At 41.5% G+C, this 23,417-nt stretch overlaps 1 protein-coding gene across 1 annotated transcript; it reads right to left on the bottom strand.

Moving 5' to 3' along the window:
- Positions 1-15,359: 15,359 nt before the first annotated feature.
- LOC133916858 (beta-galactosidase 5-like) lies at positions 15,360-22,592 on the bottom strand. Its single transcript, XM_062360732.1, has 19 exons — positions 22,043-22,592; positions 21,537-21,632; positions 21,341-21,453; positions 21,161-21,227; positions 20,983-21,075; positions 20,541-20,684; positions 19,905-19,993; positions 19,642-19,747; positions 19,446-19,533; positions 18,347-18,465; positions 18,099-18,260; positions 17,795-17,973; positions 17,496-17,605; positions 17,298-17,407; positions 17,098-17,208; positions 16,907-17,020; positions 16,622-16,824; positions 16,060-16,396; positions 15,360-15,949 (listed from the first exon to the last, which is right to left on the bottom strand). Exons 1-19 carry the CDS (start codon positions 22,208-22,210, stop codon positions 15,830-15,832), a joined length of 2,529 nt encoding a protein of 842 aa, XP_062216716.1. The 5' UTR covers positions 22,211-22,592; the 3' UTR covers positions 15,360-15,829.
- Between the last annotated feature and the right edge of the window lie 825 nt (positions 22,593-23,417).

The following is a 23,417-nucleotide window of genomic DNA, read 5'->3' as shown; positions in this document are numbered from 1 at the left end:
ATTTAAGCTCCTCGCCTACTAGAATCGAGTCCTAGGATTGACTCAGATGCTCACCCCCTTCTTTGTTGAGTGTCAGAGTTTCTGGCAATCTTTTTTAAGAAATCCATGTCCAAAGGCTTACCGTCACTATAATTCAGACAAGAAATTAAGATCTTGTAAATGTTTCTTTGTTTTGTTTTAGTGAGCGATCGGATAATTGGTCAGTGGATCAGCTTAGTTTTCTCCATTAAGAACAGAAGGAAACAAAAGTAGTCTAATTTCTTCATTTTTACACTTCTTGCAAATATTGGTAATTTATTTCATTTCACTTTCAGTGCCCTAAAAGCAGAAGAACCCAGCTAGTTGCCTAGTTCAATTGCTGGACAAAAGGTAGTTCCTCAGTTGCTTGGTGTGTTTGTACACGAAAAAGTCCCCAACTTGCCATTTTAGGTGATTCACTGATCCAAGATCTTGATTGCTAGGAGGCCAATCGCTAGAGTAGGTGATGGCATCTGTTAAGATGTATTAGTCTCGTAACCACCAGTTGGTGGACCTAAACCCTCTTTGCCTTGTGAACTTCCCAATCTCTCAACTGATCATCAGATGCTCCTGAGCAAGTGCACAGGAAAGGATGCTGACATCTCACAGGACCAAGTGCAACCTATATGGACAACAGAAATGTACTGGATGTATTGCTATGGCATGCCCAAATCTCCTTTTCTTTTCTTTTCATTTCTAGTTAAAAGTGCAGAGTAACTAATATTCCCTCCGATAAAAAAATATATGATGTTTTTTGACTTTTTATAATCTTCGACGTACAACTTTGACAACTATTTTCTATTAGAGTATAGTTATAATATGTAATAAAAATATAATATTATGAAAATATTTTTCAAGATAAATCTGCACGTATAATTTTTATATTCCTAAACTAAATATTTTATAAGTTATTAATAGTTAAAGTTTTAAAAATTTAATCAGATTTTAATTAAAACATCTAGTATTTATGATCGGATACTAACTTTATTTCAGTTTGGTGGCAGCATTTGCTTTTGAAATTGGGCATGTGGTTGTGATGTGCAAGTGTCTCATTGGTCCCACTCCAATCATGGATTTGACCTACCAACATCTTCCACTGATCTCTAGGTCGACTCACTGACATCTGGGCCAATTTTGAAGCAACGGGATTCGGCCAAAATTCGATGAATAGTAGCACGTAATTGGTTGTGAATGCATATTATCCTATCTCTATTCCTCAGCCCAAATAGTTAAAGATAGCGTGTTTCTCAAGATTGTGACTGTTCATAGTTTTTAGCGAATGTGCCGCACCCATGGATTGGAAAATTCTTTTTTGAAATTTGTAATACCAGTTGCGTCCTGCGGTTTTTGTCAGTCCATTAAAAAAATATTATGAGGATATCATTGTCAGGCTCTAATTATTACTATATATGATCTCTTTTAGATGCGCTTTAGTTTTCAGTATACAGAATAAATTATAATAAATTTTTTTTCATATATGATATGTTTACCACCTCGATTTCTCTAACATTCAATCAATAACACATAAGACATCATTCCATTATACTTATTAAATTAAAACTTCACTTTCTAATAGACTTTAATATGAACATTCTAGTAAAATACCACCCTAAAAAACCTAAAACAACGTCTATTTAAAAACAAAATCAAAATTTTAAAACGACCTATATTTGCGGAGGTAGTAAGAAGCATAGATCACGTCACATCTTTTTTTTTTTTTTGAAGTACCTGATTGCATTATCTAGAATTCTAGCTACTGTAGACCAGAGTATAAGACTAAAGAGACTTCAGTCAGTCAAAAAAATCTTCAATGATGATAGTGATCTTCATAGTTTTAGGTGAACATTTTCCCGTGGTTCCAAATTCAAGAAGTTAACATTATATTCAATTTTAGGAATACGAGTGATGAGTAATGTATAATTAATAATTATATATTTACTATAAAGATGGCATATCTCAAACGGGTATCCATCGACCTCAACCCAATACGGTATATTTTATAATTGTGATGAGTAAATAAGACATATGCTGATATTATTAGCATTTCATAGTATTCTATACGAAAATCATCTCCAGATTATGAAATGATCTTCTAAATATTCAAAAGAGGTATAATCCAATAAGGTTACGCTTGGGGTTTCTGAGTAGGATACGACTACTTCGTCTTAACTATATAAGGAAGGGGAGGGGTATCTCAAGGGCACATCGATTTGATTCCAAGCTAGAAGTCCCTAGTTAGACCAAATTTCTAGCAAGGAGCCGGAGCACCAGCATAGAGCAAGCCTAGTCAGGTAGAAATCAGAAACACTCAGCGAAAATCCATGACAGCGTGATATTATGACGGATGCATCCGAATAGGGCTTCAAGATATAGAATACAAGAGAATTCATCTAGAGTCTTAGGATTAGATCTATACACCCCCACCCAATTGTAATAATCTTTTCTTGAAATTAATCAAGATAAACGACAACGTAAGGCTATCTTATATTTATTAATTGGAGGTTTCTTTTGGTGCCTCCACGTTAATCCTAGAAAAATCCTAAAAAATTTCATAAAAAAGTAAAACATCCAACCGTCAAATTGATTGATTGATTAACTATAACCATGGATCAACAATGAAACAACATTCTCCCTCCAATTGTAAATGTAGGTCGTTTTAGACTTGTGCACAAGGATTAAGAAAGTAGATCAAATAACCTTGTTGCCCTTCATTTATTCTATATTGGAAAAGATAACTCATTTATTTGTGAGAGTGATAGAATTTATTAAATAAGGGCAAGACGGAAATAAAAGAGAAAAAATGCATAGAAGTTCAAGAATGACTTATATTTAGAGAATAGTTGAGGAGGCTAAAACGAACTACATTTGCAACCAGAGGGAGTAGAAGATTAAAAAACAAATCATAGAATCCAGTCCTAAGACTACTTCTTGCCTTGCATTTACTTCTTTTTTTTATAGATACCCTTTGTTCAACAAGGTTACGTTAGCAAACTCTAACTTAGTTACGTTAGCAATCAACACACTTTTTCAAATCAATTAAAATATACCAATTAAATATGCGTGTAATCAAACATTACAAAATTAAAACAACAGAATGCAAACATATTACAGATTATCACATAAAAATAATATCAAAGAATTTATAATGTATTTTCAAAAAAAATAATATGAGATACGGTGATGACATTAAAAATAATAATAATTTCAGAAAAATCAAGAAACAAATAAAAATTAATTTGCATAACACATAAAATGAAAATTATAAATTATATCTATTCACAAATAATAAACATGATTCTAATATTATGAAAAAATTACATTTATATTTTACATTCTAACATTTAAATATAAATAGCTTATGTATCTTAGCATACAACCATTATTAACATAAATATCTACAATTCAGCTGTAAGCTAAATTTCTAGCCTGTGCAGTCGCACGGGTTGATACGCTAGTTATTCTAATAGAGACCTAAACCTGTATAAAAACATATCTCTATATTCAATACGCACATTGAGTCCAAGTATCCCTACTTTAATACAAATATTTGCATATTGACTTTATCGATCGTCGACAACGAGCTTACAAAGTTATAGATAGAAATAGAAGGGAAATTTCCACTTTACTCTCCCGAAGTATTGTGAGAGTTCACTTAACCCCTTAAAGTATCTTTTTTATCCACTTACCTCGAAGCTTGTAATATCAGCTCACATCACCCCTCTATCAGTTTCACTAGGTGGTTTGATGATGTTGAATGTTGTATTGCTACGCAGACTGCCACATCACCCCATCTCTCTCTCTCTCTCTCTCTCTCTCTCTCTCTCTCTCTCTCTCTCTCTCTCTCTCTCTCTCCCCCCCCCCCTCAGATGTCGTGAGCTCCACATGCTCATTATCAACGCCTTCTTCAATATTATTGCACTGTCATGCTATGTTCTTCAAGCGTTGCCGTGAATTCCACCACATCATGCACAAGATCGAGCACATCATGCGCACGCAAAAAGGGTGCACACCACCGCTACTTCTGTATGATGGTGTGCTAAGAGAAAGACGAGCAGCGGGTGAAGGAGTGAGGAAGAGTAGCTCATTCGTGTAGCCCTTCTTGAAGCAGCTCCTTGAACAGCTAGCATGCTAATCATGATACACGCATGACAAAAGATACTTTAGAAGGTTAAGTGGACTCTTGTAGTACTTTAGGGAAGTAAAGTTGACTTTTCCCAAAATAGACAAGATTAGGAAATTTGGTTTGCTTTGGTTCCTTCAATATTTAATATGGTTCATAAATCAGGTTCTGGAAAGAGAACTAGTTGGACAATTTACCCTTGAGTGAGCAATAAACATGTATGTACAACATAGTTCATAACAAACAAGAAACAATTGCTAAGGTACTACAATCTGACCCTCCAAATGTATCCTTTCAGCGGGAACTAATAGGCATAAAATTGATAGCATGGAATAAGATACTTGCATGCCTTATCAACATCTATTTAACACAAGAGTCTAATGAGTTTCATTGGAATTTGAATCCGTCAGAAAAATTTTTAGTGAATTTTTTATATCGAGCACTCGTATATAATGATGCATCTAGAATGAATAAGCATTTGTAGAAACTAAAAATACCCTTAAAAGTAAAAGTTTTCTTATATAAAGGAGTAATATTAACCAAAGATAATTTAATCAAAAGACAATGGCAAGGGAGTTAAAAGTATTGCTTTTGTCAAAATAAATGAGATAATTAAGCACATCTTTTTTTAATTGTCGTTTTGCGAGATCTATATAGTCTATTATTCAAGTGACTTTCAACCTTTACCCATATCATAGTGTACCAAATATGTCTAAAAACTAGATTCGTGGTCTTAATAAACAATGGAAGGCAAAATAATGGTAGCAACAGCAACTTTTTATTGGTCACTATGGCTATACAGAAATGACATTATCTTTAATAAGAGAAAAACTAATTCTCAATTGCATGTTATCTACTCTTGTACACGCTGGCTCTGCATGTGGGTTGTACTGTAATGGTAGGAGCATCAAAATATGGTGGTAGGTGATCAAGAAGTTCTCTGTCTGATTTAGATGACAGTCTAGACTTCTGATTGACGCTCCTTCCTAGTTTTGGTTTCGGTTTTTGTCCAGTAGAACTACTCACTTTATATATTTTACTTCGGTTTTTTCCTTGTTTGGCTATATGTACCCCGGTTATGAAGAGGTTAAGAGTGAACTCTTATGAATTTGTATCATGATGATGAAACAATAAGTTCAATAAAGCTTTCTTTATTAAAAAAAGAATAGATTAGAAAAACATTTCATACATACTGATTATTTCTTGCTGAATACATTAAAGATTTAAAGTATAAGACCATCCCCAATCATATTCTCTTCGTTTCGTTCCCTTCCCGATTTCTCTCTCCGTTCTCATTCACTTTATTTTTCCTCATCTCCAACAGCTTCTTTTTGAAGAGATTCGTAAAGAAAAATGAGAGAAAATTTCGTCCTGAAAGAAATAACTTTGAGAATTCATTCATGACGAAAACTATGAAGAGAAATTGTTAAAACGTTGAAGAGAGAAAAAAATTATTCATGAAAAGATTTTGGTCATGAAAATAGATTGAGAATGATCTAAAGGTGGCAGTGTAGCACTGACCACCGAAAAATGTCAAGCGCCCCTTCCTTATCTTTTAAGAAATACATGTCATATCAAATGTCCCATCAGATTGGATCACATCCAGCGAACAGATATGTCGGTTCCAGAAACGAAGAAACTTCGAGCCGGTTGCGACCATTTAGATCAGATCAGCCTGTGGCACCCGACTCCATTGCAGGATCCTTACGTGTCTCTCTGAAACTAGTCAAATTGTTTAACACCTTAATGCGTACCTGGCCTTTTGTGATCGTCCTCAGTTTGTCCTCACTACTTTTTTTTATAGAAACCGGAGGAACTTAGTCTCTACCGGTTATATATTAAACTGGAGGGACTCGCTCCTTATCGTAATCGAGGTGACCTCAATTCTGCCATATCGTCGTTGGAATTGGGTGATTGGGACTAGCTCGGTCGTGTCGCCTCATGATTTATCGGTGTCTATGGGCAAAGCTTGAGCTAAAATGATTATAATGCACTTCATTATACATCTAATAATATATATAAATTTATATCATTGATACGAATATATTACTAGCAAAAAAAATTCATCCTAATACCAGTGTACCACTCAAGATGCGTATAGTTTCGCCTCTGCCGGTGTCCTTTCTTTGATGGTGTGGGAGCAGCCAATAGAAGTTTCTAATGATTTGGAAAATGCTGTAGGATAACAGGGAAGAAACTCTCGGTGGTTTCGGAGACTGTTCAGGACCAGTCCATAGAAGAGGAGCTGTCTAGGATCATTGACGAGAGCGAAACCAACTGCGGTGGAAGCGTCGTATCGAAATCGAACGAAAAAGATAAGAACAGAAAGCGAGGAGATGTCCGTAGACCAAGTGGCGGTTCCACGCAAGATGAACGCCGACTAGGATATTCAACTTTGCTCAAGTGCTCGACAGTGACATTGTTGAGCCTTGGAGGCGATGATAACAAGGAGCGCACGCATCCAGCTGGCCAGCCTGTAGTTACTATCAAATTGAGTCGATTAAGAATGCGAAAAATCATAACAGCAATGAGACTAAGTTTGTATTTAGCAGAGCTTCAGATGAAAAAAATCTTAAAGCTGAATATATCTAATTTTAAAAATTTGTGAAGCTGTGCTATACTTACACTGAAAATGTTTGAGTAAAGTATTTTATTATCATTTTAGACTAAAAATAGATATTTAAACCTATTTATTTTAATATATAATAGATCTGAGATGAAATTAATGCAGGGGTCTTGTAATGTTTAGTGAGGATCCAAGCTAAAAAGTGCATCCGATTGCTTCTGAAATGGTGCTCCACCAAACTAGGACAAAGAAGAATTCTCTTGTCAAGTCACGTGAAACAGGCAGGGATAAGACCACGGCCAACGTCTTCTATTTGGGGGTGAAAATTCCGTCATGAATGTATTTTTATTTTTTTAGTGTTATAACGGTGTTTTTTACGGTTTTCGTCACGAAGTGATTTTAAAGTTTATTTTTTTCAGGACAGGATTCTCTCTCTTTTAACTTTACGATTACCCTTAAAGTAAAGCTATTGTAGATGAGAGAAATAAAAGGAATGAGAACGAAGAAAGGAATCGGTAAAAGAATAAAATAAAATGAATATGGTTGAAGATGGTCTAATGCCATCAGCTGATGAGCAAGCCCATTGCATAACCAATCTGAATTGTCATCACCCTTTGCGGTTGCAATTTTTTTCTGATTTGTTTTTGTAGTTTGCAGTTGGAAGATACTAGAAACCGAGCTTAGCTCAATTAATTGAGAGTATATGTACCTTTAGATTATCGAAGTTTGAGTTCTCTTCATACAAATTTAAATGTCTATTTTTAAGAAATAGATATATCCGCAGCACCTCGGAAACTAATCCTTTTCAATCATGTGTCATTACGTCTTGTTGACGTATAAACCAGAAGTTGTACTTCTACAGTTCTACTATCTATTAAATGGTTCGTCAGCTGCCAATGATTGTATTCATTTGCCCGCCAATCCTGATTGAATCCTATCTCCTTCAGCACGTTACCGACCTTGTGACATTCAGATAAACATTGACCATAGCAGCCTGCCGGCGCAAAGTTAAGTAGCAATTGATGTTGTGCTCTGCTCACTTGAATTTCACCAGACATCGTTTCAGACTTGCACTAATGCATGCACGGCTAGCTAGCTCATGTCAACTGCTGCTCATGCAGACTACCAGTACTACCTGCTCATGGGCGATAAAAGGAGCAGACGTGTAGCGGGTAGTGCAAAAAAAGTGAAAATTCAGGCGCGACGATATTTTTTTTTCCCTTTCGCGATCTTTTGATGTCACTTTCTGTTACATGGATTCGGGCCTTTGCTCCAGATCAAGCACCACCTTCTTGTTCGTCGGAAAAGCAGCAATACAGATTGCCGATAGCTTTCGGTCCCGGGAGGTGAACGTGGACATGGGAGAGAAGCAAAAGCTAAACAAGTAATATCTGGCCTCTTTATTCCGGCATCTCGCCTCTTTCCCCCCGTTTTTCTCTCCACTTTCTATCAATATTTCGTACTTCCCACAAAGTGTCGGCACACATCGGTTTGCGGATGATCAGTGCACGTCGCCGGGTCAGGCATGACTGACTTCCTTACCCCGAGCTCGTCAAGTACAAACGCCAGTGCGGACTCCAGAATCTGCAACAGTTCTGCGAAACGTATAGTGCTGTCAAAAAAAAAAAACTGTTCGCGAATTAATTGAACTTGACTCTTCTGTAAGTTCGATTTGAGCTCGATTTAAGACCCTAATAAGCTAAACTCAAATCTAGTTATAAGCTCAAAATTTGTTGTGCTCGAACTCGAATAGCTTATTAAAAGTTTGATTAATTCTAACTACTTTCTGTCGAGATAAAATCAATATACATTCATTTTAGCAAATTTATTTTTTTTAACCTCACCATCCAACCTAAAGTCTAATCGCTTAACTTTAAGATCACGTGACTATATACACATGTGGCTTATAGATAGGGCTAAAAAAAAAAGCTCGAGGCTCACGAGCTACTCAAACTCGACTCGTTGTATGCTCGATTCGAGCTCGGCTTGAGACCTTAACAAGCTAAGCTCAAACCTAGTTGTAGGTTCGATAAAATTGTGAGGATCGGTGACGTCTTAAAAGGGGGTGAATTATGACACTTATAAATTAATTACTCTAAAAAATTTATAAGATAAACCTATAATACATTTAGATATCTAGTGTATCTACTCTACCGTTTAAGAGAATTACAACCTACTCTAGTGAGGTAAATTACAAGTATCTAAATGCAAAAACATAAATAAGGTAGAGAGACAAGTCACCCCTAGTGCATGCTGGAGCTCTACAAGGGATATGCTCTCGGTCGCTAAGTCTCTCCCGGTCAAGACTCTTGAGCTACCAAGTTATGAAGGTAAGATCTCAAGCACGATGAGCCACCAAGCCACCTAGACGATGTCTCACCATTAATCTCTTTTCTGGTCACTTGTGAGTCGTCTTTACTTTGAGCTTTAGTCACAAAGATAAATGTCTCCGCGTCCTTGCATAATTTTCTTGCCACCACTCCACCTCAAGTCGGGAGATCAACAGGTTATCGGCAAGCCACAAAAACTCCAAGGTGTTAGCGTACATCTCGGTACACGATTAGATCACTCCTTGATCCACTCTTTAGGTTGCAGCACCGAGCAACACTTATCTCTAGGCCTATAGGCATTAATCACCCTCTAATTATGTGCTTAATTACCTTGGATGAACACTTTAATCACTTTGGTGGCTTAGAAGTCTTCTCAAGTATATATGAGATTCTCTGGACTCCAGCACCTTCAAATAGCTAAGTAGGTGGGTATTTATAGTCTCAAATTCGCTAACTAGCTGTTGTTCCAACGACTCAACTTTACTATGAACACCGGTTGATCCGGTGACAACAGTAATACAAGTATTGGATCATCTGGTGTGTACAATTTCATAAACTAGCAATTAGAATCTACTCAGAACCACTTATGAATATCAAATTATCTTGTGTATATTTCATCTCTATCACCGAACTATCCGGTGTGTATACTTAAGTCTGACCGAGCCAACTTCTTCACTATTCAACTGTCTTATGTATGGATCTTCTGATTACCGGACCTTCCAGTGTATATAGCTTCATCTTCTTAGGATTTTTCACACACTCTGTTAAATGCTCTGGTATGAGTTTGTTGTGCACACAACATTGATCATCGGACAATTCGGTGTATATAGCTTCAGCTTCTATGAGTTCTAGAAAACACTTCGGTGTGTACTGTTTTTTTATCATCGGACCTTTTCGGTGTATTGATCCCCAGTCTTCGACAGTTACAAAGCTTCTGTTAAATCCTCTAGTGTACAATGATTCAGATCACTGGAGCTTTCGGTAAGTACAATCTTATTTCAGTTTAGTTTTCAATCCTTATGAAAAATGCTCCAGTATATACACTTATGGTATCATTGGACTATCCGGTGTAATTATTTTTCGTATGACTTCTCCAATTCAATCAAACTTTATTCTGGTTTCAGTGATTTCTTCATGTATTACATCGATCTACTAACATATATTCTTGACTAATATGTTAGTTCTATTGTCATTAATCATTAAAATTATAATAATAACTTAATAAAATTATTTTTACTACAAAAATCTTTAACTCACATCTAGCTCGACTCAAATTTCTATCAAACTCAAATTTAAAAGGAAGAACTCGCTCGAGCTCAACTTATCGACAGATAATTGCGGAACGACTCCAAACGCTAGCGGCTACAAGCGCCAGAGGGGCAAGGAAGGACAGCCCATGTGTGAGGATCGGGTCAATGAGGTGATGTTCCCAAGCGTACTTGAGCCGGTGCGTGCACGGCCCGCGTGGGGGCGCAGGAGATGGCCGTGCATGCGCCGGCGGGACCCTCGTCCGGGTATGGATGCCGGGGGCGGAGGGTGTGCCGAACGTGCCCTGGCCGCCGCACGAGAGGAGAGGACGCCTTCGGTGGCTCGGTTGGATACGTGCGTGCCTGCGTGGTGTGGTCGGGCCTGAGAGGTGTGCCAGCCATCGGCAAGACTTTCGCGGCCATAGAAACTGGGCTGTATAGGCACTTTTGGGCCTGATGACCTGCGTTTGCTGCCTTGATTTTGACGCGCTGTGCCGTCCGGTCCGCGAGGAGGAAGAGATGGGCGCGAAGCGGGCCAATGGCCCGTGACCCTGCCGATGCGTTTTATGTATCGGCCCGTCAGTCGCTTGCCCCCCGTGACTCGCGTGCGGCGCTGCCGTTGCGTGCACGCTGTCGCGTTCGCGTACAGGGGGCTACGGCCTGAATCGGCGCAGGGTTCGGGCCGCACGTCAACGAGCTCGCCGGAATGTATTCGTCGGTGGCCGCCGTCGCTCGTGGTGGCGCAAGGCCTCGATCTGCCTGCACTGCACTTGCCGCACACGTCGTCTCGTCGGTTCGCCGTGATCGCTTTGGGGTTGTCAGACTCAGACAGGCTTCTTCTAGCCGCTTCGGTTTCTTTTGAAATGTTACACACGTACGTACGGGGACGAGCCGTTGGGGGCGAGAAGGCGGCAGCACACGGGACGATTGATCGGCCGTGCCAACGCACAAAACTCGTTGTGAGCACAGAGGGGCAGCGAAAGCAACAAATTAACAAGTTAATTACTCATCGCTATTTCACCGAACAACATATGCTCATATGTCAAAACAGTCCCTTAGCATGAATACTTGAAACAAGGTTGTCCAATGTTGTGCGTAACAAATGAGCCAAATGGCTTCAAATGGTGAACTTTAGGAGTGCACATCTCACTCGTGTACTGCCATCACCTGCTTAAACACACAGGAGTCCTCCTACTGACGTGTACGAACCAGTGCAAATTAAGTTGGATGTACTTGTGGAATTGAGGGGGTGCGCCGCCTTTGGGACCGAAGAAGTTGTAGTGTTTCAAATGTAAAATACAAACGATCGATATCGTAGAATATCGAAGCTGTAGTGTTTCAAGCTCGCCCTAAACTGCTCCTCTCTTACTGTCACCCTCCTACTCCTCCCAGTGCTTCGAGCATAGATCTGAAGTAGGTGTAGTAATGGGTTAAGTTAGAGCTGGGTGCAGCAAGAATGCGTCTGACCTAAAACTCGAATCAAAAAATCTGATCTGGATCTAATTTACCTAACAGGTGAAAATATGACTTTAGCTCCGAACCCAATAAAGACCCATAGGCGCATGGGTGGAGACGGGCGGATGACGGCTAGGAGGTGGGTGAGCACGGTTGCGCGGGTGAATGTGGGGCGGGAGGCAGGCGACGACAACCGAGAGTCAGCCTCGGCCCTCGATCCCGCCCCCGATCGGCAAATCGTAGGAGCGAAAACTCGGCCCCGCTCTCACTCTGCCGGACGTAAAACCCACAGGGACCCGCCTTGGTCCACCCATTGCTGACCCTAATCTGGAGCACGGATAGATGATACATGTCAGAAGAGATACCGCCGGGTACTGCAGCAGTGGCAGGAAAGATTGAAGAGAAAGAGGAAGGAGCGTGGGTGGAGAGAGAGGCCACGATGGAACACCACCAGCATGCCACCACCAGCGTGCCGCATATACGAGGAGATGTTGACTGGAGTGCTCTGGAACTCCGGTAAACCACTTAACAAGTTTAGAGATATAAAACTATAATTTCAGAGTTTACAGATCCAGTTGATACGATAGTAAAACTACCAATAGTATGCACAACCACACGAAGCCGTCGCGACGAGCGTTTCCGAGCTAAGCTTTTGCTGCCCAGAGACATTGTGCGTGAGATGACATTTGCATGCAATGTTCATTCTGTTCATGCGCGTGTGCTTCGTTAGGACAGAAAGAAAATCTCACTGACCAAGCACCGCAGTCAGAGCCGGCCATGGCCATGTTCATCAAAATCCTCATGAAGGATGACACGGTCTGGCATCGTGACGGCAGCCCCAAAACGCACCGGAAGCAGGGTCCAAGCGTACTACCGCAGCAGGCTGAAAGCCTGAAACCGACACCTCCGACTGAACAACGCGTCAAAAGGCCACACATGCTCACGCCTCGCCCTGCGCTGCGCGTGGCCGCTTTGTTGCGATAGGATTCCCCGTCCGGAGATCAGACGACGGCAAGCATGGGCATCATCTCAGTTCAGCGGAAGCAAATTCTATACAAACTTTTTATTTTCATGAGATCTTAATTTAGCCATATATTCTCTGATTTGATGACTCTGCTAAAGAGAAAAAGAAAAAAGACACTTATCATTATAGAAAAAAGATCTTTTATATGACTAGATCATATAAAATTTGCTTCTCTAATCCAACGGGCAACGTCGAGAAGGGGAGCACATCGTCGAAGAGATACGATTGTTTTATTATTGCGAAAGTACTGCAGAGTTGCATAAGGACATCACCTTCTGCAAATCTGTCAGCACGTTTGTCTGTCGCGTCAGTAATCCCTTGTTTATTTACTAGTCGTGGATTCACTTGCTACTTGCTAGTATAAATAATGCATTTTCTTCCTCTTGCGTTTCCTTCTATCACTGTGCTGATGGCACTGAACATTCAACCCATGATGGTGACTAGTTGGTGGTCGCTTCGGTTAGTGCTGTCTACTGCCTAATCTATGATGCTGGAATTAACATTACCTTTTCTGGTTGGGTCGCTGCTACTGCATCCGGTTCATGACGCATGCTTGTTTATTTGCCTCACTATACAGATGTTTCCTCTTGTTAATTCCTCAACATGATCATTTGTGCTGTGCACCGGGAATGCATGATTATCACTTCGTTTCTATATCGCTGGGACATGCCTACATGCTTGCCCTCCGTACAATAATATCAGAGATAATTAGGCCCGGTAGGACTGGCAGAGGGAGCATGTTCCATGCCCGTGCCCTTCAGGATAATGTATCGTCAATACTGGTCCCTGGGCCTGTCTGGAGCAAATTTCTGCAACAATGATGGCTGAAAGGCATCCAATGCTGACGCTATGAATAAGCACACGTTTTTTCAGAAATCGAAGTGCGAAACAATTCTCAGGCTTTATAACATGTTTTGATGATATAGGAACGAGGGGTTTTAAGTCACGAGGTCAGAACAGTAGAGTGTCATGTGACATTTTACCTTAGGGATTATCTCTTCAAGGTTCGAAAAGATCAAATTCTAGGAGAGAGCACTCGGAGCTATAAACAGTGGTCCCCGAGTTTCTCGATGATCCAAGAAGACCAAGTTCCGGAAGAGGGTGCTCGGAGCTATGAATAATAATCCCCGAGTACCCGAGTTCCCTGATGACAAGAGAAGTCAATTCCGGGAGAGTGTGCTCGGAGCCATAAATAGTGGTCCCTGAGCACCGAGTTCCCTGACGACCCAAGCAGGCGAGTTCCAGGAGAGGGCGCTCGGGGTCATGAACAGTGACCCCCGAGCACCCGAGTTCCCCGAGGACAAAAAAGGGTATATACGGGAGAGAGTTCTCGGGGTTGTAAACAGTAGTCCCCGAGCACTCACAGTTCCTCAAGGGCCTAAGAAGTCCTTCGTCGGTGGTCCTCACAGGGGCTCAGCGGTGAGGTGTCAACTGGTGAGAGACTCGATGCTGTATTTAAGAGGGCGCGTGGCCTATCACTTCCAACCACTCCTCCCGCGTCTGCTGTCAATCCCTGCCACGGTCTGGCAGGGAGGCGTGGGGATATTTAATGCGCCGGTCCCATCGCGCGTCATCCGGCGCGCCTCGGGATAACGTCGTAGGGCTCGAGACGCAACACCTGCCGCCCTGTTGTGTCAGGCTCGCTCTGACCGGGTGGGCATGCGGGGCTGCTCGGTGGCTGCCCGGCGGGCCCTCCCCGCTGCACCCGCTGAAAAGCGGAATGATGACGACGAAGACAGAACGGTGGCACGTTTTCAATCAAGCTGTAGCGCATGATGGTTGATTTACATTTATGGCACCTTAGAACTTGCGCCACCCTTTCTAAGCACGCTACCCGCCCCGACGGGTATAAAGAATGGGCGGGCTCCCGGAGAAGGAGGACTGGGATCGGATGAAATACACCGAACGAGCTCAGAAGATAAGCCAACGAAGAACAAGGAGCACGAAGCTCTAGACTTAGAGCTTGTTTGTTTTCAGCTGTTTCTGACTTCTGCTTCTGTCAGAAGCCCAGAAACTAGAAGCCAGAAAAACGAGTTTGCTGAAAAGTGGCTTGTGGAGAAGTCAGAAGCTGCTTCTGAGGAAAATTAACTAGAAACTGAGAAGCTCGCTAAGAGTAGCTTTTCTGAGAAGTTATATGTCGAGAAACCAAAAATTTATTGTAGACACCAACAATCTACTTTCAAAAGTAGTTTTTTAGAAAAACCAAAAGTACAGTTTTTCAGAAAAACCAAAAGCAGAAGCTCAAATAAATAAACCCTTAGACAAGTATCCCTATAACACAACAGATCCTCATAGAAACATTCCTAAAGTATTTATAGCATACACACAGGAGTGGGGTATTACACTCCGTGCAGTCTGAACCTGTCTAAAATTCTCTGAGCATTTATTTCCTCCTGCATCTGATCATCCAATCCACATACATCTCATTTACTCCCATTCATTTCACGTACAAAGCGAGTTCAGAATCATCCCCGACCGAATCTTAAAGGGATCCCTCCAAATCCCCGCTTGTAGAATTCACCCTCCGACATCGTGCTTCCAATGGTTTTTATCAGAAGTGAAGACAAATTGCAAGGAATGCAACTCCACATGTTTTTCCTTGAGAAATATAACTAACAAATTTTAATTTTAATCAACAGCAAGTAATCGCAGGCATCTTCATGCACTGTTTTTTCCCAATTGAAAGGCTTCTCTTATCGCCATTAGTACAACAAAAAGGTTCATGCACACTTCACCTACATCTTTCTTGCTTCCAAGAAAGATGACATAGCACGCGTACTAAACACAAGCAAAAGAATGCATCAATCTTTTGCCTCTACTCCCCCTACACTCCATTCCGGGACCAACTTCAATTAGCAATTGGCCCCTTTGAACAATTCATGGAGATGTAGAGAGTATAAATCCTAATCTGAAATCCGACGGACGAATGCTAAATTGACCATATAATCCTTTAACCAGTCTACGTTGATACTTACAATTCAACTCTCTGCTTTGATTTCTTAGTGCTTGATCAAGCGCAAGGAAGCCTTGTTGTCAATTGCCTTTAAATTCGTTGCTTGGAATAGTAGGCTACGCTCCGGGAGCACATATTGCCTCAACTGCCACCCTTTTCATCACATTCGGGCAGGGATCTCCTCCAAAGTTGTCTGGGGAGATAGTGACTACACATCTTTGTAGCCCGATGCATTTCTGTTCAGATGAACATAACATCATGTTGTGAAGCTAAGATAACATGGGAAAGTGCATGCGCGAGTATTTTTTACAGGACGATAACTGAAATGACCAAAATGATAACTAACCTTCTCAAGAACAGTGTGAGAGTTAGCTGAATGGCAGCTGCCTTGCTGGAAACTGCCACATGTTCCCACAGGTGTCCCAAAGCTTGCAAATTTGATGGCAGAAATAGATTGCCCAGGTGCACATCTCAAATGCACTTTGGGCCTGCGGTGCTCAGTAGGCTCTCCATAGCTTTCAATCTGCCAGTTCTTGATATTTGGATGATCCTCCGATACATCAGCACAGACACTTGAGACTGACCTCTTCACGAGAGCAATCTTCGAAGAATCCCCTCCAAGTTCCTCAAATACTACCAACAGATTTCTAGTGGGTTGCAGCCAGGATCTTGGCACATGATACCTGCATATAACAATTTGAACATTTTGTTACTGGAGTTACTGGAGTTACAGCCAGCATCTCACGAAAAAGAGTATATAACCATAACAGTGAAAACGAACACTCGAGTTTAAATGAAGGGAGAAGGAGAACAAAAATATTAAGCAGTGCAGTTTGATTTTCTTTACTGCAAAGAGAAGTCGAGAGGTGATAGTCTGAAAATTCAAATGGTGCTACAATTGCTCTTACCAACGTTGTGTGGGCTGACCACAACCTGCTTGACACTTGGATGGCCGGAATGTCCCAGTGTAACTGTACGCTTTGCAGTCCCCATTTGCGTATGCTGTCCAGTACCGCCCAATGCTTTGTCCGTTTATCCAGATTTGGCCTTTACCCATGCTACCCATATCCAGAGCCAGTGGCTCATCCCCACTGGGAGTCTCGAAGTAAGCCTATGAAAAGAAACTATAGTAAGAGTGGGATACAAAATGAAGTCAGAAGCTAGATGGTGTCAGCAAGACAATTTGTTCATACCCTATACCATGCCAATGGCTGTTTGTTTTGGGCTAACAACAATCCTTGAATCCATTCAACAGAGCTTGAGCCTTCTAGGGAGTTCAGATTCATCTGTTCACCTTTCAGGCCAACCTAGAATGGAGAACGGCACGTTTACCTTCTTTCTTAAAAAATAATTCATCAACAAAGGTATTTGATGTTGAATATACCTGATAGGACCAAGTCTGCCAAGTCAGGTCTCGCGAACCTTCATCCAACCCATGAAGCACAACAGGACCAACAACACCAGTATTCCATGACTCATAATGCACTCCCATATTCTACATCAGGACAAAAAATAATCCAAATAGTCATATACTAGGTTATAAGATGATTATATATAAATTCACACAGCGATGAGGGGACGGACCGGCAGTCCACAAGAAACACTCAGTAGTGCAATTTTATTGGTACCGGCTCGAGAGTTCACATTGCCTTTATATGAAATTCTCCGATCTTCCCTGGTACCATAAGCAGAACCTACAGCAGTGAAGTAAAATTATTTTATTCATCAATCAGTTTCCACAACACTAATGTTCGGAAACAGGTGGTTTTTCTCAGTAGATGCCTTGGAGTTGTCCGTTGACAAAGACATGCAAGGCGTGGCCAGCAGACTGCACACTGAGAGACAGAGGTTTGCCACCTTGTAGAAAGTTTTCAGATGGGTTTACATCCACACTGTGAACAGTAATAAGAGCATTTCAGATACAAAAAATATTCTCATGCATATTGAGATGTAGAGCAAGAGCACAGGATAACAGCCCCAGACTTCCATAAATAGGAAACCCAAATAAAGCCTTGTGAAGGAAAAAGACCTCATCCTAGATGAATGCATTTGCACGATAGAAGACATGGATACAGCATTACCTGGTGATGTACCACAGATAATCACTGCTGTCTCTCGTGACGTTAAGCTGCTCAAGCAGACCAGTTGTGGTGAGCAATGGAGCAGCCGCCAGAGAATCAACCTCCTCCTCATACCTCTCCCACATCATTGATGAGGTCCCATCTGCCCACATTTGCATTTGAGATGTCTGAACACCAACCTGTATATCCGAACAATATTAATCAGGTAAGCCAAGTCGTCATACAGTTGTCCGGGAACAAAAGGGAAAAAGGGAAGCCGAGAAGGACAGCATGCCATACTGAGATAAGCATAAGTGAAACTTACAGTTGCAGTGTTAAATACTACATTCTTGCAATCGGGGAGAATACTGATTGACCAAGGTGGAAGGCTGTAATGCTCATTGTTGAACACAACTTTCGCGTAAGACTTGGAATTGTAGTTTGCGAGGAAAGCTGCACAACCAGATGGAGATCGGAAGACATGGGCCTGTAGTATGGATGGTATATAGAGATGACACATCAACCCATATATGATATACACTTCATTGAGGAAAAAGGGTGACCAAGACCTACCTCTTGCATGGTTCCAAGGGTAGTAATAGCTGGTTCAACAGAAACCAAAGCCTGCTCACATAACTTAACAGCTCTGTGGAGTTCTTTAAGATGACTGTGCTTTGGTTCTCGAACAAGTCCTGGACATAACAAAGCAGATAATTAGTAAGAAATATTCACTGCGCTTATAAAAAAGGAAAAAGCCCAAATTACTCCCTCGAACTATTCCTATTGTCCGGATACCACCCCCCCCCCCCGGGGAACTTTAAAACCGTTTATTTAACCCGCCAAACTTTAAATACTAGATCACATAACCCCCTGGAGTGGTTTGCAACAACGGTTTTGATGATGTGGCTGCCACGTCACCTGTTTTTGCCACGTGGCTACCACGTCATCTCTCTCACGCGCGCGTTTTGGAACCGAGTTAGCTTGGGCACTGGCAAAGTTCGCCGTATATAGCAGGAGTCGTCTGGCTCGAGAGAGAGAGAGAGAGAGAGAGAGAGAGAGGACGATGGGAGGGAGAGAGGTAGAAAGAGAGACCAGCGGGAAGGAGAGAGGTAGAAAGAGAGGCCGACCGGAGGGAGGAGAGGCAGAAAGAGAGGCCAACCGGAGGGAGGAGAGGGAGAGAGAGGCCAATCAGAGGGAGAGAGAGGCCGACAGGAGAGGGGTGAGCGAGAAAAATATGACATGTGGACCTGCTTGACACGTGTGCACTGTCATGTTAGTAAAAATGATATCGTGGGCAGCCACGTCAGTTAAACCGCCGCCATGTCAGCAAAACCATCGAGAAAAACCACTCCAGGGGTTATGTGATTCGGTATTTAAAGTTCAGGGGGGGGGGGTAAATAAACGGCTTTAAAGTTCGGAGGGTTATCCAGACACTAGGAATAGTTCAGGGGAGTAATTTGGACTTTTTCCTATAAAAAATATCTAATCTTCAAAAATGCAGTTACAAGTCAGTCTGGAAAAGGCAGAAGTGTGCTTAGAATAAATAGATACATTCTTTCAAATGAAATGTTTGTACACAGTTACACACGAATAGAGACACAAGAGGATTATGCTGGCAATTGGTACTTAGAGGTCATGGTCACAAAAACTACCGAATTTCTTGTAAACTTACCATATTCATCAATTGGAGCATCATAATCATAGCTTGTGGTGATGAAGGGACCCCCAGCAGTGCGTCCAAAATTCGTTCCTCCATGATACTTCATTGACAAAAAATAACAAACTACCAACCATGAATATCTCCCAACAGGAAGCTTGAGAAAGCATTCTTAAATATAATATGCATAGCTTCCTTTTTCAAGTCATACCATGTAGTAATTGATAAAAGAACCACCCTTTTGTACAAACCGAGCAACACCAAATGCGAGATCTTCAACCGGTCGTTGGCGGATGGTCCCACCAAATTCAGTGAACCTAAAATGTCGTGAATATTAATGCATGTGGCCACTAAGAATCAACAGAAACAGATGATAAAGACCTGGCCACAGCAACAAGTATTGGATATTGCACTTGCAACATTTTGAAAGTAGACCACTTTCCCAAAAAAGAGAAGGAAAAGAGAAAAACTTACCAACCACTCCAAGCTTCAGTCCACATCATAGGCTTGTAAGGCTTGTTAGGTGAAAACGCATCACAGTAGAAACCATTGCATGCGTTGATCTGTCCAAAAAAGTCAAATGTAAATTTCCAGAATTTGTTCTACAAGACAGACAAGACATAGCATGCTACAGTAAGCATTTATCACAATCAAAATTAACAGAACTGAAATTGATTTGGTTTTTTGTCCTGATATCAGTGTCTATTCCGTATAAAAGCAGGAAACAAATGTGTTAGAATCCCAGTAGAACACCTAAACGTAGTCCCTCCTGGTTATAGCCCAGACTGAATGGACAGAAATATACATTGAGATTCCAATTCTTCGTGATGAATTACGCAACTAATAAAATATAATGTAAGCATTTGGAAGAACGTCAGAAGCAACACTTTTTAGAACCGGGGATAAGCCCTTGATTTCGGTTAGCAAAACCACAGCATCATCCTTTTCTACATGAGTTCATACTACTGCAGAAAGTAATTACAGAGCCAGCCAAGCACCTGGACACATCATCAGAAGCAACATGACCATCATTTCACTAATTCGAACCCCCATTGACCATAAGTAACATTCTGCAAATGGAATTGTTGACATAGGGCAAGATTACTGTACCACTGGATCCGGTGCATCCTCCTCCTTGCACATCACCCACGGCACACCAGTGTCCAATCCCACGGCCATCTTTGCCGCCCAGTTGATATATGACTGGCCAGCGGCACCAAATTCTTTGCCTTCCGGCCCATACTCATTTTCAATCTGTGCACCAAATAACAACAGTCAATAACATGAACTCCTAGGGATATATGCAGACTAAGATGAAGCAACTAGACATCACTATCCACGAAATGCTAGTTTCAGGCTTGTATCTCGGTGTAACAACAGAAATCGGCAGAGCACTCACAAAAAAGAAGTTGATAGTTTGACATGCAACTTTGCAAGAACAATATCTTGAAGCATTTTAGCATGTCATACAAGGTGCTTATCTCCAAATGCAGTAACTCAACCATATCATGCAAGACCTCGCATTCAACACGGAGAAAATGGTTATACTTGCCTGTGAGAGGATAATAGGCCCACCTTGGGAAGCAAAGAGTTTTTCGCTCTTCATCATCCCCACAATTTTCTCAGTGAAACCCTGCATTGCCATCTGCAAAACAGAAGGCAACATTACAATCATCAAAAAACAAACTGCGTCTCCAACTAGATCCAGAAATGTTGGCGACTTCACAGACCTTGAAAGGTTCGTTGTCTGTCCTGAAGCTGATGCCTGGTACATACTTCAACCAAACTGGGAAACCACTACAAAATTTCATCGCAACAGGTCAAGAGACAAAAGTACAACATGTACACACACGAAACTGGAAACGGTAATATTCCATTCTATTGTGGTGATTTCAAGAAGTGAGAAATACCCGAAATTCCACTCGCCACAAATGTAGGGACCGATGCGGAGATGTACAAACAGCCCGGCCTTTTGGACAGTCTTTATGAACCTGACCAAATCGTACCTCTCTTCGAAATAGTACTGCGCGAAGCGAGAAAATACCATTGGAACACTTGTCTGACTTGATAATAACAGCGGAATGGAAGAGGTGTAAATTGTTTTACATTTCCAGGAGTAGGCTCATGTCCATTCCAAAAGACATAAGTCTGGATCACATCCAAGCCTCCATCTTTAGCCTTCTGAATTAGCCCATCCCACATCTGATTAACAAAAAGGCGAGAAGAAGCACTCACTATAGCACCAAAAGATTCTAAAATATGCCACAAAACCCCCAAAAAAATTCTTTTTGTCAAAAATATCTAGCCTAGAACATCAGATTATCCCAATGCAGAGCAGCAAAAAAACAAGAAAAAAGGTTGCTCAAGAAAAACAGAAAAAGAAAAACAGCGTTCCGAGAAAATCTCAAAACCCTTCTTTTGTAACCCCTTCCAAGTAACTGCCTCTGGAAGAAAAAACGCGCAGATAATCAAGAAAGCATTTTGCTTTTTAGGACATTACATCAAGAAACCGCCAACTAAAGCCATAAATCACCCAAAGAACCTCCCCGGGAAAGAGGAAAAATGCTTTCTTTTTAGGAAAAGAAAGAAGACATTTTGAAGAATGCAGTTACATCAGGGGTGCTCCTGGGGTAGTGTATGGATCCGGAGAAGAGAATCCTCCTCTGCCCGTTGATCAGCACCGCCTTCTTGTCGTACGTCACCGCGCATTCGACGGCGGCCGCCATCGCTGCCACCGCCACCGCGCAGCACAAAAGGGCAGCCGGCCACCTCCTCCCCATCACTCGCTCCCCACTCCAAGAAGGTGGTCAAAGAAGAAGACCACTACCACACACACCGAGAGTGAACGAGTGCGAGAGATTGTGTGGTCTTCCCCTCCACCACCGCCTCCTCTGACCTCCTCCTGCTGTCCTTCAGACCTTCCCCTGTTTTTGTTTACGTCTTTCTTGGATTTTAGGATTCTTTGGCTGGGTTCTTGGGAGGAGTGACAGTGGGGGTAGCTGCTCCAGTGTAGCTTTTGGCATCTGGAGCTATTATAATGGCTCCCGCTGCGATCTGTGCAGAGTGAAACAGTGGTTTGAAACGGGACTGTAGACGCGGCCCGTGTGTGTACGGGGGCAGGGCACCGGAGAGTAGAGCGGTGGGAACAGTACAAAGGTGGCGGCAGCTATCGTGCTGCTGGGTGACCTCCACTCTTCGCCATCTCATGGTATGCTTATTTTTTTCATTATTCCACTAGTGTTGTTCGGTAAGATTAGACAAAATAAATCTTGTTAGAAGAAGAAAATTAATTTAAAATTCAAACCCAAACAAAAGAGCAAACATAGTCTTCTTAGGTAAAAATAGATAAAGGAATCAAATATATTCTTAAGTGAATTCTGATAGTGGGCTCGTCTTTCCGTCACAGTTCGTACCCACTCTGTTTGGGAAAAAAAACGATCAAAAAAACTATTTTCAAGGGTAAAGTTGAAACTGTAACAATAGAGATAATTTTTTGAGGTTTTTCTGCTTGGTTTTCCTTGAGAAATCTAGCGTCTTGTATAATCTAAGTCCCTATTTCCTAACATGGTTCAAAAGAATAACCAAAGTCCCTATGAATTTCTTATATACGCTTCATTTGGAAAGCAACAATATTTTTTAATCCTCCGCAAATTAGACTTTCCTGTGAAATTTCTGCTCCCAGCAATCTATATTTCCCGCAGGCATGAAATAAATCTTGCGCACAAACAAGTACGAGGGATTGAGAATTTTTTTTATGAAAACCGTGAAGAAAAATCATTAGAACGCTAAAGAAAACGAAAATCCCTTCGCGACAAGAATCTGGACCGTGAAGGGATTCACTTGAGCTTAGTCTTAGTTTCTTGTTCATGCACAAAGCGATTGTCAATTACCAAATTTCTTTCATGTGCACAGCAATTAACAAATCTATTAGATAAATAGATAGTTGGCACACTGCATAACAACCTCGCTGGATTCCATATTGTTGGC

This window comes from Phragmites australis, chromosome 4 (genome assembly GCF_958298935.1).
Source record: "Phragmites australis chromosome 4, lpPhrAust1.1, whole genome shotgun sequence".
NCBI classification, from domain to species: domain Eukaryota; kingdom Viridiplantae; phylum Streptophyta; class Magnoliopsida; order Poales; family Poaceae; genus Phragmites; species Phragmites australis.
Note: the sequence above shows the minus strand (reverse complement) of the source record. Positions and strands in the feature narration are given on the sequence as shown.

What these genes read in the sequence shown, in the direction of transcription:
- LOC133916858 (XM_062360732.1), bottom strand. Translation starts at nt 22,210, where the DNA reads ATGGGGAGGAGGTGGCCGGCTGCCCTTTTGTGCTGCGCGGTGGCGGTG. An exon ending in TGTGGCGAGTGGAATTTCGG is followed by an intron (nt 21,228 to 21,340) that starts GTATTTCTCACT and finishes GAAATTTTGTAG; the next exon opens with TGGTTTCCCAGTTTGGTTGA. An exon ending in GTGTTTCTTGTGGACTGCCG is followed by an intron (nt 17,209 to 17,297) that starts GTCCGTCCCCTC and finishes GTCCTGATGTAG; the next exon opens with AATATGGGAGTGCATTATGA.